At 32.6% G+C, this 21,820-nt stretch overlaps 1 protein-coding gene across 2 annotated transcripts; it reads right to left on the minus strand.

Moving 5' to 3' along the window:
- Positions 1–1,718: 1,718 nt before the first annotated feature.
- Positions 1,719–21,581, minus strand: LOC128183932 (serine/threonine-protein kinase 33-like). Of its 2 annotated transcripts, none has more exons than XM_052853162.1 (12): positions 21,353–21,581; positions 11,343–11,551; positions 9,510–9,614; positions 8,728–8,866; positions 7,992–8,074; positions 7,638–7,725; positions 7,036–7,111; positions 6,416–6,528; positions 5,920–6,005; positions 5,534–5,701; positions 5,140–5,202; positions 1,719–4,228 (listed from the first exon to the last, which is right to left on the minus strand). In XM_052853162.1, exons 2-12 carry the CDS (start codon positions 11,526–11,528, stop codon positions 4,067–4,069), a joined length of 1,269 nt encoding a protein of 422 aa, XP_052709122.1. In that variant the 5' UTR covers positions 11,529–11,551; positions 21,353–21,581; the 3' UTR covers positions 1,719–4,066. The 2 variants fall into 2 exon arrangements, with proteins under 2 accessions (XP_052709122.1, XP_052709123.1); XM_052853163.1 differs by lacking the exon at positions 21,353–21,581 and adding an exon at positions 14,134–14,289.
- Between the last annotated feature and the right edge of the window lie 239 nt (positions 21,582–21,820).

Consider the following 21,820-nt stretch of genomic DNA (forward strand, 5'->3'; position numbering starts at 1 on the left):
TGAAATCTTGTACGTTGACAAAAACACAAAATAAAAACCAGAGATCTTGCCACTCTTAAAAATAATTAAAGGTCTAAGTGCCTTAACAGCCTCTTCAGTACATTTCATATACCAAGATCTAAAGAATAGCTATTTATTTGCTATATAAAATAAACTGAACAAGAAAATTATGATGCTTAAACACAAGATGAATAGGTTGATCGAATATCAAAAAAAAAAAGTCTATAAAAATAAAAATGAAATGGTGCCCCACTTGTTTAAATAACATGACTTGATTACCTTGCTTATAAAGATTTTGCATTTAGTTTGGCAAAACGTTTTGCAAAATTAGCTCAGTATACACGTAAAAGCAGCATGTACATGTATGTTGGGTAAAAAAGGTGATGTCTAATGGTTGAATTCCTACTGAAACATCCCCTTAGAATATCTGTACCTAAAACTATGTGTTTCATAATTTTGATAGAAACTTTTTTGCGCAACCTCACCATGCACACGGATTGCCTTCTGGATTCCCTTTAATTTAGACGAATTTGAACTAACAAGAACACCTGACTATAGGGTCATAATTTTTACAATTTTGGTACATGGTAGATGCTTCCTTGCTCATCATGACCATACAATTTGTCTGCTAGATGTTAAATATTTAAAGAAATATCCTTTTTCTCTATTTTGAAACAGTATGCATGGGAGTGAAAAAAAATACAAAACAGTTTACTTTAAAATTTTAGAATAGCGGCACTGTATATGCAACTTCATCATTTATTTCTAAAAGTAGGGAAAAAATATGATGTCCAAAAGTTGAAATTCCACTGGAACAACCACCCCTCCCCCTCCAAATCTTAGTCACGTCTTTATCAATTTTGCAAGAAATATTTTGCTCACCCAAACCATGCACCAAGTTTGTCTTTAAATTGTTGTAGAAAAGAAGAAGTTTTTTTTTTAAGAAAGCATGTTGACTATAAAACCAATAGGTCCCCTTAGCCAAACACCAAAACCTGACCCTGTGTTTATGAATTTTCACAATTTTGGTACGGTCCCTTGCTTATCCTTTCCATGCACTAAGTTTAGATTCCCTTTAATACAGAAGAATTTTTTATAGCATTTATTTACTGTAATGTGTGTCCACTATAGGACCAATTAAGCATTACACCAAGATCAGATGTCATGAATTTCACCATCTTCGCTAGCCAAGGGTTTTCGGTCCACTTTGCTATGGGGAGCAAAGTGGACCGAAAACCCTTGGCTAGCGAAGATGGAATTTCACATTTATGGTAGAATTTTCTTAGCTCATTATAAGCATTTACATGTACTAAGCTTGTCAACTAGGTGTATTTGTTGGGAGAAAAATAGATTTTTGTTAAAATTATTTACCACCGGACTGAACAGTCCTACCAAAGTCAATAACATCTTAATTTTACAATTTGGTAGAGGCGTACTTGCTTATCCTTGAAATAAATTTTGTTTGCATTTCAAGATAACTTGCAAAGATAATTTTTTAACGATTAATCATTATTAGTAAAAACATTCACTCAAAACACCTGACTCTGGGCCATACATCTCACAATTCTGGTGGTTGGTAGATGTTCCCTGCTCATCAGGATCATGTACGTACGTTTATAGTCTGTCTGCAGATGCTCAGAAGCAACTATAATTCAAAGAAACTACCCTTTTCTCCCTATTTTGAAACAAAATGTGAATGTGAAAGAAATACAAAACAGTTTACCTTTTTAAAAATTTTATTTGATTCTTCCCTTTATTGAAAATTTTAACCGACATTCATCACAAAACAAATAGATGATTTTACCTAACATGAATATGATCACGGTGTTATTCTACATCTTGCATCAAATGAACACAATTCAGATACTTAACTTGGAAAAAATATTTTTGATTTTAAATTACTAACTTTTTTATCTCCTTTCAACAATCAAAATAACAAATAATTAGACTTTGGAAAATCAATACAAGTGTGTGAACACTAGCACTAATATGGACAACTGGAACATTATAAAACAGCTTAAACCACAACTAGATATCTAACTGTACATTTTTGCCTCCATATTGTTGATTCTAAAAAAATAAACTGAACCACTGTGTTCAAACTATTTATAAAACACATCAGGACCTAACCACTAACCTATTGTTGTACTGAAAGTGCTTTGTTTTTATTCACTTCAATAGTGAATACAATTTTTTTGTAACAAAAGTTTAAAAAAAAAATACCTGTAGGGATTGGGATGAGCAATAAACCTGTTTGGCAAACATGCATAGAAGAAACTCATAATGATATGTTCTTATAAAACACAATCTACCAGTCTTTCAAAGTCAGGCTCAGCAGTCTAGTCGATAACTTTGATCGAAAACACATTTTTTTTTTTTAATGAAAGGCCTCTCTGTATCAGAATACATAGAAAAATCAACCAAGGGCTGTAAAGACCACTATAAATGTACATATATTCAAAACATAACACCAAACAATGTCAATGCTGATGTTATTAGGAGGTAAGTTTACATCTTATAGTTATCTAAGCACAGAAGAATTACTGCAGATTCCTAATTTATCGCAAGGAATTAATGCTTGCTTAAAATTGTGAGAAGTGCATCTCAGATTTTAAAATCTTGCTTTTATTTTCAGGCAGGTGAAAACTATATAAAACTATTACAAAAGTTTGGTGATCCTGATTTTAGATTCTCACAATTTGTTACAAAACAGTGGAATCGCAAAATTCAGTCCTTGCAATAAATTAAAAACCTACAGTAACCAACAGAGTGAATATTCAATTCTAACCAACTCACACCATATAGTATAAAAAACAATATACGGTGAAAAGTAATGTTTACGACCAGGTCTTTTTCACATCTGAGTTGATCAACACACGCAAAAGTTTACTCCACAAACAAACTACAAAATCAGAATGGCAAGACACAATAATATTGTAACAAGATGCTCATGAAAAATAGGAATTATAGTAGACCTGGGACAGTTTATTCATGAATATTTTAAATCACTCATATTCTACATAATAATGTAGACTCACATCCTAACCCTGTTGAGACAATTTTGGCACAATACCAGATATTACAATTGTCCATTTTATTAGGTTTCTCATTTTTCTAAAAATTAGAAATTATCCTGAGAATAAATAAATTGAAAAAAAAAATTCAGTTAAAAATTAACAATGGTTTCAGGAACATTATAATAGAAATTTCATTTGTAACTTGTTTATATATAATAATTATAGACTGGCATAGTACATTCATTATCAATTTCACATGTAAGAAAAAGCCTCCAGCTGAAAACGCAATATTAAGGAATGTATAAAAAAAATCCAACAGGCACTTTTAGAGTGTAAACAATGTTACAGGTAACACTGAGATAGAACACAGCAAAATATTTTATGATATCTATTTCATAAGGATGATAAAAATCTCAAACTTCAGAGGCACCTGTTGGGTAAATTTTAGTACATAAGCTATAGGAAGTTATTAAAAACAAGAGTAAGCTCCCCTAACCATAACATAACCTCAGACCATGAAACCTCTAGCTTCTAAGTGCCTTTCCTTTCTTCATTTTCTTTATGATTGGCAATATCTCAAGTTATTATATTGTCCTTACACTGAATTGGGTCTTTGAAAATTACTGACAAAGGATGGTTATACTTTAGCTGTGTCTGGATCTTGCCCTATACATCAGAATGGAACTTCACAAACAATATCTGGTATATGATACACAAGGACGGTCTTTATAAACATGATATAATACTGCATGGAATCAATCAAAAACTAGTTGGACGGAATTCACAAATCAGCAGTGAGCTTCAAATTCAAAACATAAACACCAAGTAGTACCATACTTCCAAACTCTCTAAACAAAAAATAAATCATCAACAGAACGTTTTACTGTCCACATAATAAAAAAAATTTACAAGAATGTTAAGACTGCACACAAATTATACATGTATATTTCCCAGACCATGAAATCTTCTCTCTCACTACAACACAGTATAGAGGCAACACAATGCACTGTCTCTCTGCACATGGTTTAATTAATACTCTGTAATACTGGTCACTTCCTCGTGCCCCGCCCCCTTCCTGATGAAGAGGGCGTGGCTCTGCTGTTGACTGACAGTCTATTGTTTGTTGGGTTTGGAGTTTTGGCACTAATCTTGGAAGTTGTTGAAGGTTTAGATTGAGAATGACTCTGGCTACTTTGGCGTGAAGTTGATGGCTAAAAAAACAGGATCAAAAATTCAAATAATGGTATGATGGGGCATAAAAAGCATGCACTTTTTTCTATTATAGTACAAAAAGTAAAGTTTTTTCTGTTTCTTGTAACAAAAGTTTTTTCTAACAAGAAAAATTAAGTTAGAAAAGCTTTAAATGCACCAAAAATAATCTATAAAATATTCATAGCTTTTATGGTAAGATTTCCTTTAACAGGGAGATATATGTAACTCACATATTTTTATTGTGACTTAACACCAACTACCCTTCCTTTCAGATATGACGTCAAGTTTTATATGATGTAATAAAAGTTTTCAGGTTTTTTCATTTCACAAGGATTTGTAAATTACAATCAAAAGTAACATGTCAGAAACATTTTATCTATTTTCAAGAAAACGAAGTTTGCAATATATGGTTTCAAAAAGTGTTTTAGAAACACCAGATTACAAATATACAATTTACTAAGATAGGTTTCTACTGAAATCGATAGACTCCTTTGAAAAGGTTTCAAATAAAAATCATAATAGTCCAAAATTTTTACTTTGGTTGCATTTTATTCTGCTTTTTAATAGTTGATTAGAAATTAATAGAAACAAATTATGAAATAAATAGTGACATTATTTTCCAACATTTTAGCATTAATAATCCCCATACTAGTCACATATTTTCAAGAAATTATTAACATTTCATCAATATGACAGTTTTAAATGAACTTTGACATTTTGTAGCTATAAAACGGGTTCTGGAAAATCATTGGAATTTTATAAGAAAAAAGACTTCATGATAGCGAACAAAATGGTATGTAACCTTGGTACAACTCCTTAAAAATGCAAGCCGCAAACCTTACCTTACGATGTCAGTCAGCCTCTGCAGTTAAGTGTAGTGAAGCTATAAGATGCTGCTTATAACACTTACCCCTGACTTTCCTCCTGACCCTGGCTTTTTGACTCCTCCGGAACCTTTCCTCTCTGTTCCATTCTGCAATGGATTATCACAGAAACATGGAAAGGTTATTACTACATAGCACACATTTAAGGCATACATTTTTGGTCTTGACTGATTTTTCTTTTTCAATGATGATAAAATGTAAATACATGTAAATCCAAATATACTCTGACAGAAAATTATTAGTTTTAAAGACCTTCAGTAAGTACATGTACATGTAATAATATAATATTTACTAGTTTAAATAAAGGCTGCTAATATTATGCAAATGAAATTTCTACCTATCATTGCAGCATTAAATAATAAAATTTGTTAATTAATTTCTCCTGTACATTGAAATATTTCACAAAACAGATCCCTTTACCTTCACAGGCTTGTTTTCGGAGCCTTCCTCTGGGTCCGACAGCTCGAGCCCGCTCAGCTCTCCATTTATTGCACTGTCCTCTATCTTCTGGTTCTGCTCATTCTGCTCGTCCCGGAAAATCTTCATCAGTTCCAACACATTGGTTGACTCTTTTTGTGTCTCATTTCCCTGTGAACAAAAACAGACAATTTTTTTTTAAAAGTCTGAAATACAATACATTTTGTAGGTCTCCTCGTACCATTTGTTTAGTACTCGCATTTTCAAAAGTTATCCAAATGAAAATTTACCTATTTACGATTAAATAATTTAAATGAAACACATGAATATGCAATTCATTATTGATTTTCAAGGAATTCAATGTTTTCATTAAAAAGTTTGGTTCTTACAGTGATCCATGGATGATGTAACATTTCTGTTGCAGTTAGTCTATGAGCTGGATCCACTCGCATCATTTTCTCCAGAAAGGATTTAGCTAATTAAAAATATAAGGCATGATAATAATGATTTACAAACTCTAACATTACTGCAAATTTAAATTTTAATGATAAGACAAAAGAAATACACAAAGAAATCATAGTCGCTTGCCAATTATTAAATATGCACATTATCATATCATAGATTATCACACACCATGTGGATAAGTTGTAAGAAGCAAGCAGTCTGAGGATAGTCAAAGAAAAGCTAATAACTGACTGTGGACATATTGCACTGAATCAGCTAGAGTTGCTGCAATTTATATAGGATGTTCTGCAAATATGTATTAAGCAATTTCAATGAAGTATATCAACACAAAATATACATTGTATAATCCTAATACTTTCCTACTGACATGTACTGTATCTGAATGACAGCTACTCTCTCTCTCTCTCTCTCTCTGCCTACCATTGACACTGATGTTGGCCCAGAACTCATCACTGAAGTCCAGTTCCCCCTTCTTGATCAGGTCATACAGAGAGTCCTCGTCTTTTGATTTAAACGGAGGAGTTCCACTTAACCTGAAACAGTAATAAGGAGACCTCAAACTCCAGACTACAGTTTATTTACTGCAGTTAATTTTGCACCACCAAACATTTTAAAGTACAGTATATTTACTGTTACAATATTTAATTTAGCACCACCAAACATTTAAAACTACAGCTCATTTACTGTGGTTAATTTAGCACCACCAAACATTTAAAACTACGGTTTATTCACTGTTTTAATCTAGCGCCACCAAACATTTAAAAATGCAGTTCATTTAATGTGGTTATATAATTTAGCACCACTAAAGATTCAAAACACCAATTCATTTACTGTGGTTAATTTAGCATGCCCAAACATTTAAAGCTACAATTTATTTACTGTGGTTAATTTAGCTCTGTTTTCAGGAAGTTCACATAAAAAAATTCAATTAAAGGGCCATAACTCTTTTCAATTAAACCACAGTGATAAATTATTTGATCAACTAAACATGAATATCAATATGCTGTACTTTTTTTTTTGGATACAAGAAATTTTCTTACATGATATACAATATAACACCCATTGCCCAAACATCACAATTTTGGCTGTACGTCTTGTTGTCTATAATTTCTGGAGCTGCAAATATAGATTATATCCTTTATAGTACATTGCATTTGCAGTTTTCTTTGTTGTGCTATACACTAATATCCTTTCAGATTAAAGAATGCATTGATGATAAATTGCTGAGAAATAATTAGCTGTTTAAATATTAAAAAAAAAAGAGTAGTGTGAAAACAAATAGCTGTTAAGATGCATATCAACATTTAACATTATCTAAACGAGGCCAAAGTAAAATTTATTTATTTGGAATTGGCTCCTGCCTCATTGAAATACCCCCTACTGATAAAATTCTAAAAGCAGAAAATAAAGAACTTTTTACTTATTTGGAAAATTTTATATTTTACCAATTTTTTATTAGTACCGGTAAACTTCAAGTTTAAAAAATAAAAGAATATTACCTCCCACCTTGGTCTAGAAACCTTCAGGTGGTAATTTCAAACAGACTTACTTTGAAGGATGACCTAAGCTGATCTTTATTATTTATTAAAAAAGAGATTTTTAAACCTGGCAAAATTGACAAAATAATGCAGCGATAACGTACACATGTATATAGGGGTTCCACAGAAGTCCTGCATCATATTATCGTGACCAGTACCCCCTTTCACCACAGATAGTCCAAAGTCTGTCACCTAGAGGGAAATATACCAATCTTTTGATTGAAGTCAGTCATTAGTTAAAAGATCTATGTTTAACATAGTTTACAAACTTGTATAGTCTTAATAGCATTTAACACAGTTTAATCTTGTAATCTCAAACCTAGAAACCTAGAAATATATACAAAGATTTGAGATATCAAACGTTAAATACATAAATCTGACTTCACAAGAATCTCCATTACCATTCTGATACAGTCTTATATTTTCTGCATTTTTTCATCAATTCACACAGTGCTCACCTTGATGTAAAGTTTATCCTCTAGGTTATTTGGGTCCACGGCCAAAAGAATGTTTTCTAGCTTTAAATCTCTGTGGACTATATCTACAATTATACATGTACAGGTAAGAATTAATAAGCACAATATAATTGACCATAATAATGTAAACAGTTTTCCCTCAAAATCAAAGGCTTACATTTTTTGGCATATTAGTTATATTCTTTAGATTAGTTATATACAAGTGTGCATTACTTTTAACGATTGATATTGATTTTTGATCGGCTAGTTTTATATACTAAAGCAAATAAATTGGCTGTATGGGAAACTTTGTACTGTGGAATCATAAGAATTCATGGTGGCTTAATTTTTGTGGTATTCATGGGAAGCACTCCCCCTCGAATTTACATCCTTGACGAAAACAAATTTAGAAATACTTAACTTTCTTACTAAAACTGAAAGCCGACGCATCCAGGAAATTATATCCCCACGAATATGCAAAATACCCATAATTAACACAAAAATTGGCCGCCATGAATTCAACTGATTCCACAGTATTACTGCATTGAATCATGAATCCAACCAAGTATTGACAATTCAGAAATTAAATGATTCATATTCAAGTATAATACATAATGCATGTATATTCATTCAGTATTACTCAATGTCACATTGATAAGTAAACAATGCCTTCATTCGCATGTAAAACTAATGCCTTTATCAAAGAGTCTGATGACACGAGAATTACGACAGTACGCACCGTTTTTGTGGAGGTATGAGATGGCACTAGCTAATCTGGACATGATGATCTTGCACTCCTCCTCTGACATCCTCTCCCTAGTCTTCAGGGCATCAGCCAGCTCCCCTCCCTCACATAGCTCCATCACCAAGTACATTTTCTGTGGAGAAGCAACATTAAAATTACACTTATGTGGGTTTTGTGGCTGTCCCTTAATTCATAAAGGACTAGTATGTATACATTTACCGGTACAGTGTTATCAATATGAATTTTCCGTCTTCCATATGATGTTGTAAAATATAATGTTAACTAAAGACAGATTTTCGACGACTTGAAAGAATTGGATTTCAAAGAATATGTTGCATTCCCTCTTCATCCAAATTTATCATTTCAGAATCTCATGAATTTAATTCAATGATGTGAATTGACTTTGTCATTCTCTATTCTTCTTCCATCTCTGATATGACTGTGTAACTAAGTTTACAGCCCTCCTTCGATTTAATAGGATGTAATTATAATGTAGAAGTTATAAAGATATAAAAATGCACGTATACATGAATCAATTTGTAAGTTTCTATTGCATAACTGCTTCATAAACATATAAAGAAATTGAGTTCTAGTTACATGTGTATGACATACAGCTAAACTGACTCAATTTTCTTCAAAGACACCCATTTTCTCCCCACCCACTAGATCAATGCACCAGGATATCGGAAATACAATGAAGCCTAATAAATCTGCAGAGGAATGTAAACAATACTGACACTGGGTAACTAGGCCCTGCAGAAAGGTGACAGAATTACCTTGGCGGTTTCAAACACTTCATTCAGGCTGATGATATGTTCGTGCTGAACACGCTTCAGAATGCCCACCTCTCTCTCCAGTAGCTTAATAACTGGTCCACCAGCCTGAAAAACAAGTCTCATTCCATTAACTATTGATCAAGTATCTTAACTGTAATACATTGTACACGAATACATTTACGAAAACAAGTTAATTTTATCACAAAGTACCTGTTAGATTTCTCTCATAAATACATATCTTTGTTTGAAACTTGATGAAAAATCTTGAACAGTTTTGCAAACTAAGCTAAATGTAAAATAAGAAATGATGAGGTCAAGGTCACAGAAAGGTCAAGGTTAGAAAATTATGACACAGTTGAATTTCTTTCCCCCAATATGAACATTTATTTAAAATTGGATGAAAAAAAATCTTGAGCAGTTCCTATGAAACTGAACTCAACACCGAAAAACAAAGAATGTGACTAATAGACATATAAAAATGAAAGTGGCCCTGTAGACGGACTAGAATAAACACTGAAACCCTAGCCATGGTGGACACAGTAATTGTGTATCAGTTGTATATTCATCTTTCCATTATCATAACTTCAGTAGTAAATATTCTACCATTTATAAGGGGACTTGTGTAAGAAATAAATCAAAGATGAGAAAAAATTTCAGACATGATATTACGGTATATTGAAGTATTTCAGATATACCAAGGGCCTATTCTCTACACATAAAAAAAATAACATTTCAAAATGAGTAGAGAAAAATATTTTGTTTTTAAATTTTGATTTTAAGTAGAGAAAAATCTCAACTCTAGATATTAATATGTTGGCATTTTAACTTGTGCTTCAGTATTTGAGACATCCGAAGGCAGTGAATGCTTTGTGATTGAATCTACTCTTCCTGCTATAGGTCACAGGTTAATCACCTGATTTCATTACCAGTCCTCTTATCTCTCCAGACTTAGTCCTCCAGCCTTCACCCCGTTCCTTAGCCCTTATTCCCCCTATTCTGTCTTTGATCAATACATACAAAAGCCCAACCAATTTCTTCATTTTTGAACACCGACTAGACTTTGAGAAAAAAAACCATTTAAACCTTTAATCTATATGTAGCTCTTCTAGAGAAGCAATATTCTGTTCATATTTGATAGCAGAGTAAATGTGTTGGATTTTATCTTCAGTTGGAGGAGGGTGATTGAGTTTGTCAGGGCTGGGTAAAGGACATTACTAGATATTTTTTGCATTATAACATGTTTTGTAACAACAAACATATGGGGGAGATCTATATGTTAGGGTCTCCGATGTAGGGCTGGCATAGCTTAATCTAGCCCTTATCTTAATCCCTTCTGTCGAAGCAAGACATATTGAGCTCATCCATTAAAAAACATAACAAAACACAAGGACCCTTGAACCAAATACTTGTGTGCTTATAATACACGAACTTCAGATACAAATACCCCGCAAATAGAATGACACACTTTCCAGGTATAATTGCAGAAGTAACCAGAGACATTCTCTTTTGACATCAAGGACTCATATCTGTATGTCACTGCTAAGTTGAAGACTTATTGTATGACCAAAGATTCGATCACTTGTTCTTTATTGACCCAGTCTTTGTGGAAACATAACACAGACCCCAAGGTCTTTACTTGGGGGAACAGTCAGAGACCTTTCCAAACAGTCTTATCTTGATCACCTGTGACTTTAATTGCTTTCCAATCACACAAATTTTCCTGTTCCTAATCTCAATGTCAAAACATGTTACTTCCACACAAGTATCTAAACTCCACACAATTCTTCTTGTATTTTTTTGGCCAAGGATTTTTTTCTACATTGACCTTCTTACCTTTTCTTTGTTGATGACCTTCATGGCCCAGTCTTTGCCAGTCTCCTTGTGTTTGACCTTGAACACCTTGCCAAAAGTTCCCTGTCCGATTTTCTCCCCTGGTTCATATTTCTCCCATATCCAAGTCTCATCATTGATACGAGTGTGAGGAATCGATTTCATATCTGCACTGCCTTTGCGACTCATGGTCAGGGAAAGTCATTAGTTAACTGCAAATAAAAGAAAAATACTTGTTAATTAAGAATGCATGGATCAATTATAATGTCATTTGAACTGAACCATATTAGCTGCTGAGTAATAACTAGGTGTTCTAAAGGAGGCTGGGTGGTCAAGATCTAACTTAATTTTTCAGACGCAAGTTGTTATAAATCTTCTATAATTTTAGCTTATAAGTTTGAGTATTTTCCTATACCTTTATACCGTTCCAAGCTCTTCTTCTAAAAGAGATCAATAGAGTCTAAAAATGGCAATTAATAACCATCCTACCTCCTTCATACTTTCACATATGTAAGGTAATCATGCATTTAAACTGAAAGGCTTGCATTCCACCTCCCCTGATGCATCTCTATGTAGCTATTTCATTTATTTATGTGATATGGCTGTCTGCTCATATGGAATTGTTCTGAATAATTTATTACATCATTTCTCTTTTCCCTTCATCTCTTCTATAGCAATATGTTTTGTGCATGGTTCACTTAATCTAAAAAATGATCAAACCATCTGAATTTTTCACTTCTGCAACATCTATGTTCAAGTCTCAACAAATTCATACAAAAACAATAGTATTTGATAGTGGTTTTTAAAATATATCACCAACCATTTAAATGTATTAAATACCTAAAAAATAAACACTAAAATGATCAAAGGAATGACATTATATTGATTTTGTAATCAATCAGATATCCAGTGTTACCCATAGCATCATAGAATGAGATACATGTATTTCTGGCACCATGAAACAATCAAAGAAAGTTTTCCTATCACTACTTGATAAACATTCCTGAGGCACTGACCCTATTTTACACACAATATATCTAAAACTGCTTTACGGCAGAGTTATGTCTTTGTTTTGGCTTGAGAAACAACTAGTCATAATCCATTAAGTAAAGTCTTCAGAGACAAGAGGAGATGAGAACCCAAAGAAATACACAAATGTTTAAATAACCTTCTCTATAGCCAAGGCGTACAATAGACCTAGGACCACTCTTTGATATATAGAAACAGTAATGGTTTGTTGGTTCTTGAGGTGAAACACTGGGGCCCAGTGCAATATATACTCTAGTTGGCAGGCACTGAGTATCTCTAATACATATAGCAGAAGCGCACGTATTTTAAGGTTGATCATATCAATACCCAGTGTCAGATTATCCCAACGCAATTGTCCGGCTATAAAAAAAATCTCAAGTACTCCTTTAAGAATTAATTGTGTTTGATATCTTTTAACTATGTTTAATTCAACACAAACGTTTTCACGCACAATTACACAATGAGGGTTTCTTACTTTAATCCATGCACACAATCAAAATGCTACAAAGCGACAAATAATTAAAGGGCAGTATAATGAAGAATAGTTCTAGTATTTACTTGTCAAATTTGTTACCATATGATTAATTCAGAATAAACTTCAATTCTAGTGGTAAAAGTAGATAGTTAGCAATCAGCATTACTGTAGGTAAATGACAATTAAAAAAGATATCAACCAAAAAAAAAACAAACAAAGATTAATAAATACATTACTCATAAAGCTTCATGATTGGCAGCCCTTCATCATAAATGTTGGAAAGCAAAGTGAATGCACTGTTAGCACAATCTTTCTTAATACATTTTAATACTTAGCGGTATCAAATCTGGGAAGGTCATATATTGATACATAAAATGGTTTATCTATGCTTTATTTGGTCAACATGGACTAATACATCATTTCCTTTAATGATTTCGTTAAAAATTCACAGATTCTGAAGTAGATGCGTAGAACCCCATGTTAGCTTTACCATTCACGGATAATCAGATGGGTGTAAAAGGAATTGATTTTACTATTCAAATCACCTATTAATTCATTGGTATCCAATTATATTGCATCACCGAAACCTTTTACAATATATCAATTTTAAAGCACAGAGATACGTCATCCTATCAAACGTTACCCAACCATCACTTTTAATTCATTACCGCAGGACAAAAGGCCGAGGGTCGATAGGGAATTGATTTCAAATTCTGTCGTCTTCCAAAACAACAGAAAGCATTGCTTAAAGCAGGGACTGGTCTCTTTCAAGACAACTTTTGTCCAGTAATGTATTCTGAAGTCAATAAATCATTCTTAAAAGAAGATCGTTAAACAACACGGTCATTAATTTTTTGGCTTAATCAATTACTTCAAGTCCCCAGATGCAGTTTTCACAGAAACAATCCAATAAAATTAGTCTCCTTTTTATGGTTATATACATACAACCAAGTCTTTAATTTTGTAAACTTAAGCTGACTTCAAACAACATGCTTAAAATATTGTAAGATATAAGTATAGGTGCACAATACTTTACATGTAATTTAAATATTGGTATGCATTAGACACATAGTCAAACAGTGCATTTCATGCAAAACACATTGCATTGTCTACTTGTTTTTTATTTGTAATTTGTTAATTTTATTCTCAACAAACTAGGAACTTATCAGCATCAAATTCTTGTACAGTAAAAGATGCAGTATACATTATTTGTTAAGATAACTATCCACATTTATATCAAAACAGTGTCTTTCATATGAAATTCCCTAATGTGCTAATTAAAAGCCTTACCTATTATTCTGTGTTCAAAGTATTTCATCACCTTGGCTTTCATAATACCAAAACCACGAAAACCAAACAAAAAACACCGGTATATCACTATCTATGATGCAAAAAAAACATCGTCCCACTACATTTACACTGCTCAAGTTTTGAATCGTCTTTCATCAGGCAAAAAAGATAGAATGAAGGGAGAAAAAACCTGAATATAAAAATGAGAATTTAAGAAAAAGAAAATGAAGTCTGAGTGTTTAAATAAAGCATTGTTTAAACAACTGGGTCTATGTTTAGAAGGCGATTTTGCATGTACATGCTCAAATGACAAAAGCACAGGTTAATTTACTTGACCTAACCAAACTCAATATTTGCTGGAAGTGCTCGTCACAAAATCTTTCTATCAGGTGTAAATATTGACACCTTTAATTCAAAACTGTGTGAATCGCTGCCCATATTTTCTTCTTGATTTAAATCCAGAGGCAAAGACTTGACGAGCTTCTGCAAAACAAACACTCGGGTCCCCATTAGGACGCACTTAGAGCTTAAATTCACACTGCTTACCGCTGTGGACTATAGTAACATCAAACACATTTGCATTTCTTACATTTTATAATGTTTAAACACTTGACAAATATGGACTAGAATGTACATCAAAAAGATTGACAAACCTACAAGTATATGACACTGAAGATAATGCATGTAATACTGAACATCTGTTATTTTAGACGTCAATTAATTGCATTCTTAAGACGGGTAAGAGAATCTTCAAAATGTATCGTTCAAAGAGCTCTAACTGCACTGGATCATGCAATCGGCTGCTTGAATGAATGGTCATGGTAATAGCTTTCTTGTTGTAATTACATTCCCATTTAGTTTGCTAAATGACTTGGCCTAATAGGCACATTACTAGAACTATATATAATACAGGTATATACTACTTGACGTTGAACACTAATAGCAAGACTGCAGGTAAATTGATTTCTGAAAAAAATCATTGATTCTGGATTTAGTTTTCTAAAAATACCACAAATGACCCAGAAATTTCTGTCAACACAAATATCCACCCATTTTAACCCAAAAAGAATAATGATTTTAAAAACTTGCTGGAACCTCCATTAGTTAAAGGTTTGCCCATAAAAGACAATTACATGTAACAAGTACCTTGTACTAAGTGTTTTGCAAAATCAAATATATGACACACGTACATGGCCCTGACCAAAACTTCAAGCATATTGTATATGATATTTCAAATGTATCACTTTTGACCTTACAACTTACTCAACCTGATTTACAACCTTTAGATGCAGCTAGGGTTCCATTTCGAATTAAACTGAAATTGAATAGTAAAAGCTGATGACCCTGGTATCCCACCCATATTTAGTCAATGGGCGTAATGATTAAACTACCTGCACAATTCCCAAATAAATTTCCAACAGTATGAAGGTAAACAAATAATGGCCATATCAGTGCAGGTGCATTGGGTGAGAGTGACAACCCCATGTCTTTCACTTGGAGAATCTTAAGGCTTTTATTTGACTAGGTAAACATCCATTTTATGCCAGCTTTCTCAGGTCTTACTAAACAATCTCCAGCAAAATATTGATAAAGTACCTGGAAAGTCACTTTCTCAGGAAAGCTCATATTGAACAGCAGACTTAAGTTTAAATGTAAATGTTATTTTTGACTGAAATTTTGAAAAAGTCATTGTCCCTTCTTGATTTACATGATAGAAAATGTTTTACAATACAGCAAGTGTGAATTAATTTAAAATAACCAACCTACATATGACCCTTCACCATCAAAATGTGGCCTTAAATTTGCATAGATTTTAACCTTTCAGTACTCTATACAGTCATGTGTACCCAAGTATTAGTGAAAGTGCAAGAAAGTATTTTCACTTCAGAAAAAAATGTTTGCAAAGCTTTTAAATGTTCCCTTTCCTGTGAAATATTGCTTGGACAATATCAAATTGAAATGGAAATGAAAAAAAGATAGTAAAGAAAAGGGTCCTTCCATCATTTGATCTAAACTTTAACATGTCATGGCCAATATGGGCATGAGTATCAACAAATGACTGCAGCGAAAAAATAGTATTCAACATGGTGCTAGAAACAATTTTGAGCTAACAATTAATTGCCAACATACTGACAAACAATTATTTGCTTATTTGTTGCTTATATCATATTTATTACTTTAAAAGAGAAACTGATGATGCTTATATAAATTTATATATTCTAATATTAAAAATAAATTTATATATTCTATTGAACAATATTACCCTAATTTATCTATTCCTTGAGGATGTTATTTCATGGATGAGAGGTACCCACGAATTCCACGAAAAATGAGCCACCACGAAATCTAATGATTCCACAGTAGTTTTTATGTTTTGCAAAATTTTGCACAAGTTTCATGCAACTTCTGAAAATCAAACTTCAATCCATCCATGATTATTATGACAAGCAAAAACCAAGGTACTCTTATTAAGCATCTAAAGGTAAGTAACAGTACATGCAATTATAATTCTTTTCTTATCATATCATAATATTTTGCTACATGTAGAATCAAGCAAAAGAGATATTTTGCCTGATACCAACATGGTACATGTCCGACCCCCAAGAGGTCACATACAGGAATTTGTTACCCCGGTCAGTTCATTAGGCCATATTGATTAAAGAACTCAGCTTTAGTTGATACAGCCTACCATCTGACAAAGGAGGGGTAAACAGATATATCACAATATTATCAATAGACCATTTAAATTCTGACCAAAAGTCAAGCAGACAATACACTAATCCGTTACCGTTCACTTCAGATGTATTATTTCTACTAGGCACTGAATTCAAGCCATTGGTATTTTGCATGCATGCTGACTACTTAATATAAAGTCATTGGAATTGGTTCTTTTTAAATGAAGAACTTTCGTCAACAGGCCAGACAATAGTTGCTGATATCAGGGTCTACATTAAATCCCTTTATGAATGGTTAACCATTTCTTCTCGCATGGTCATTTTTAAAATTGTTATCTCACAAAGAAATGAAAACATTTGGAAAATTGTTAAGTGGTGCTAGTTGTGTTGTGTGCACTGCTAAATGCTGGTCAAGTACATGTACCCATGTACCCTGAACAGACAGTTCATTCAGAGAGAGAGATCTAAAGACTGCCCGCATTACACTTTTCAAATGCTTGCATTTATTTCTAACCATAAAGCTTTTAAGGAAAATTAAAATGCCTTTTTTTTCAATAAATTATGATATCTACAATTCAATTATTTTTGCTTCATTAAGGAATACAATATTCCAAAATGAAAAAAAAATATTTTGTTTTGTTTTGTTTTGGTTTTTTTTTTTTTTTTTTGGGGGGGGGGGGGGGGGGGGGGGGTTTGTTTCAAATAAGAAACTGATATCATTCATTGTTCATGAAAAAAACCCCACAAATGTTGAGATATATTAGTTAATTCTAATTAGTTTATTGCAATTAATAGACAAAATGTCAAATTGTGAAGGTGTCCCAAACCTCCTTTAGAGCTCACAGAATATAAACTGGTGAAGTCACATTATGTCTGCCGGGATATTTGACTTATATACAGTGTTGTACTTCAGTCTCTTATATAAGGTGGTATTTTGCACCGATTTGGATTTAAAGGAGCCTTTCAATTATCCGTGTAATCAAATAATCTCAATCTAATACGCCAGGAAATGTACAAACTCATTGCAGTCAACGTATTATGGTGCACATAATGTGCAGATAGAGAGCTGTGTGGTTGTTAAGTATTAAGCTAATACTGAGAAACATTGCCCCTGAAAGCTGCAAGTATAACCTTGCAAATGGATTACAATATAGCAAAACGGGTCTCTTTGAGCTTCATGTTTATACTGTGTTCATGCAAGCACCACACAAAACTAATTACCACAATTAAACATATTAAATTATGAGCACAACATTCATCTTTTCAAGCTTTAAAAAGAGTCACAAAAAAAATTCACAGCGCCTCCTTTAGATCTATATAGCTGTCACTATCTGACACAAGGTTTTCAATTTGTGAGAGTTTTTTTGAAAGGGGGAGGGGGGATATCAACAAATTGAATGATTACATGAATTTTAAAAAAGAACATTTTACTCTTCTTAAGCTCAATTAGGTACATTAATGTAGATGGATTATATCATTATTTGAGAGTGTACTATATCATACTATAAATTCCTAATTAAGCGTGAGGAATTAATTTCCGCCTAAAATTGCGAGAGGCAACATTTGCGTATTTTGATATCTCCCTATTATTTTTCAGACAGTTTTGAATTATAGGAAATTTTAACAAAAAATTGATGATTTTATATTCTTGCGATTTGATACAAAACAGCGCAATCGCAGAATTAAGTACTCACGTAAAATAAGGAATTTACAGTAATTAAGAGACATTGAATGGCTATATGTATGCATACTGCAGAGTGCCTTACTTGTTTGAGTTTGTTGTAACTGGTTAAGTACCCATATATAATGATAACTTTTTGGCAAAAGCCCTAATATATAAATAAAAGAATATACCCTCGCTAATATGAGACTGCCAATGGTTACTGTGTTACATTTTTTTGTCAGCAGATTGTTCAAGTCCGCTGTGGGTGCCATTAACCTCAAATTTATGTGCATAGTTTAAACAGTTTCAAAACAGTTGCACAATAATGACGGCTATACCATTTATCAAGATTACTCTTTGTTCAAAGTTGCTAAGAGTCCCCAGAGCAGTTCGTTTTCTCTTTCCGCAAATAGATCAGTCACATATGTCTAGTAAACCTCTCTACATACAGATATATCCAGGAGCATTTGAAGTAAAGGAAATCAATAGAAAAACTGAAACAAAACACCTTTGAAATTCTTTTTATGTCGGATCAAAGATAGGGATCTTTAAAAGTTAAAGCAGCAAACTATGTGTTTGTTTACATTTATGTCTGCTATTTCCTATCTGTTTATAAATGCATTTTAGCTCAGCATGAGTAAAACTTTTGCTGATAAGCAATTGGCACTATCATGAATCTACTTACTTGTGTACTTAAGCATTCATTCAAGCCAATTTCAATTAAATAATGGATTGACAGATGAATTCTGTGCAGTACGTACCTCATTGGCTTTTAATTTTGTAAATAATATGTACGTAGATACATGTAAATGTACTTTCAATCTACTGTAAAATCATAAATAGAGAACTAGCTAGCAAAATAAAGTGTTTTTTTTCACCCTGACACGCAATGATTATAAAATACCTTTACAGTACAGATATATTGGTATAAGCCTAATTGTACTTTTCATAAAACTATTACATTCTTTTCAAGATAATTTCTATATGTGCTACAAAATTGTTATGCATGTATTGGACAACAAGATTACAATTACATTGATTTAAATCATGGATTTGCCAAGCAGATTTTAAAGGCGGGTAAATAAGAACACAAACATGTTCGTTTAATCTTCAACGAAGCTGATTTGACCAATAACCCCATCCTAAGTCAATGTCATTACAGTAACAATATGTACATGTACATTTAATTGTAGTCTATGAAAGTTTTCACCATTTAAAGTCCATGAAAAGAAAAAAATAATCCGATGATAAAAAGCCTGATAAAAAAAGTAAGTATTGATGGATTTAAATTGAGGCATACATCATAATGCTGATCTTAAGATTCAATTTAGACTGGCTCATATGGGGATTATAGACAATTTCTTTACTATTTAACAACTTACAAGGAATGTTTATACTAGGGTTCTTTTTTTACATACAGTCATGTTTGGCGTTTAAAACAGTAACGTCATTTAAACAATCAATAAGAGCATATAACAGTTAACATTGTAAACCACACACTCAGACATCTAAATTTACTTCAAGATATGTAGATATATACGCATTCTTAAACATTAATCATAATTTGTACGAAAATTTCAATCATTCACTTTCTGTGAACTGGTCTGAGAAGTTCACTTTGCACTGACCAGTCATAACCTTGGAAAAATGCTCACAATGGTAAATTCATGGGAGTTTGAATTATTTACTTGATACATACATGGCTTTCTTAAAATGGTCTTGCAGTGAGTTTGAAAATTCCCATAAAACTCTGTTATGAATGCAATTTAGGATATCGTAAGTAATCGTAATGCTTCTAGTATATGAGCTGTGAGCCTTAATTCTCTCCATAGAATATAAGACCTTTGTTTTTGGTATGCTGAATACTTTGTTTTACAATAAAAGTAAACCTTTCTTTACAAAATATGTTTAATCATTATAATAAATCATAGGTAAAAGGCCCCTAGATCTTTGCAAGATATTCACAAAAACTTGACTGCATGCATTGTAAAAACACTTTCAGTTTATTATGTAATACAGCATCCCACACAAATTAAATTCCTTAAAATCTATTTAAACTTAGAAATTCTTAATTATTATTAATATATATGTATGCATTTCTACTGACTTTCACTCTACTCCTACCATGCAACATTTAAGCACTACCATTAAACGGGGCATTTATATCAATGTAAATGCAACAGCCCATATTCAGTTGAAGAAATTGATGATCAAACAAAATTAAGTAGAAAACATTTTTTTTTTTGGTAAACTCTGCATTTCTAATTGTACTTATATATTTAAATTGATACACTTAATGGTAATGGAAGTATCAATAAAACAATCACAGTTCATCGCAGCTTGTTCACTTGTAAATGTTGTTTATAGCCAATTAAAGTGGTACAAGCCTAAGACCTATTCTTGCCAAGTACCATTTCATTGCATGTTGATCAAATGACATAAGCAGATAATAATGCAGTGGTGAGAAATGGTACTTCAGGAGAATTGGTCTTAGGTCAGTGGTTTCTCAATATATTGACATGCCCCTCTGGCGCATCATTTCAGCACAATGAACTGATTAACCTGAACAAATGACATTTTGTCAAACCCTGCTATCTCCCACTATATTATTTTACATGTATCTCTTGCCAACACTATAACAATACAGAAATTGCATTTATCTAAAACACCTCACAAAAGTTTACTTGATTATAAATGGGAGAAAGAAGACTATAACCATATACCGAGGTTGCAAACTGAATATATTGCATCATGTCCTTCGATTTCATGGGGCGATTAATCTTGAAAAATGATTTTTTTTATTCTAACTGACAAATTGTGCCCAAATCCAAAATGACATGTATAAAAATTTCAATGAATTCCGTTGCATGATTAAACTTACCACACAAAGTTCCTGACAAGTTGAAAGTAGGTACACTTTTCGGATCTAATGTTAATACATCACATATATGTAACAGGTTGTTTATAGGATGAATTCCAAATATTGTCATTATCAGAATTTATGACCTGAGATCCTCCATTTCTCCACTAAACAAAAAATATTTCGGGTTATCTTGAGTGCATACATGTCTCCATAGCCGCTGTTTTGCTGTTAGGACAAACACGCAGGTTTTCTGCGCACAGGAACAGGATGTGAGTATAAGCTATTCGGATGTCTTCAAGAATTATTTTCGAAAACCGAAGCAAACCGAAACAACTTTCCCGCCAACATTTAAAGCCGATTTATACCACATGTGCTCGGTTTGTTTTGTTTCCGAAGAAATAACCAACACTGTACATGAACGCGTTTCTCTGTATTACGATATAAAATAAACAACAGCTAACCAAATGCCTTGTTATTAAAAATTAT

Source organism: Crassostrea angulata, chromosome 5, assembly GCF_025612915.1.
Source record: "Crassostrea angulata isolate pt1a10 chromosome 5, ASM2561291v2, whole genome shotgun sequence".
Taxonomy (NCBI): Eukaryota; Metazoa; Mollusca; class Bivalvia; order Ostreida; family Ostreidae; genus Magallana; species Magallana angulata.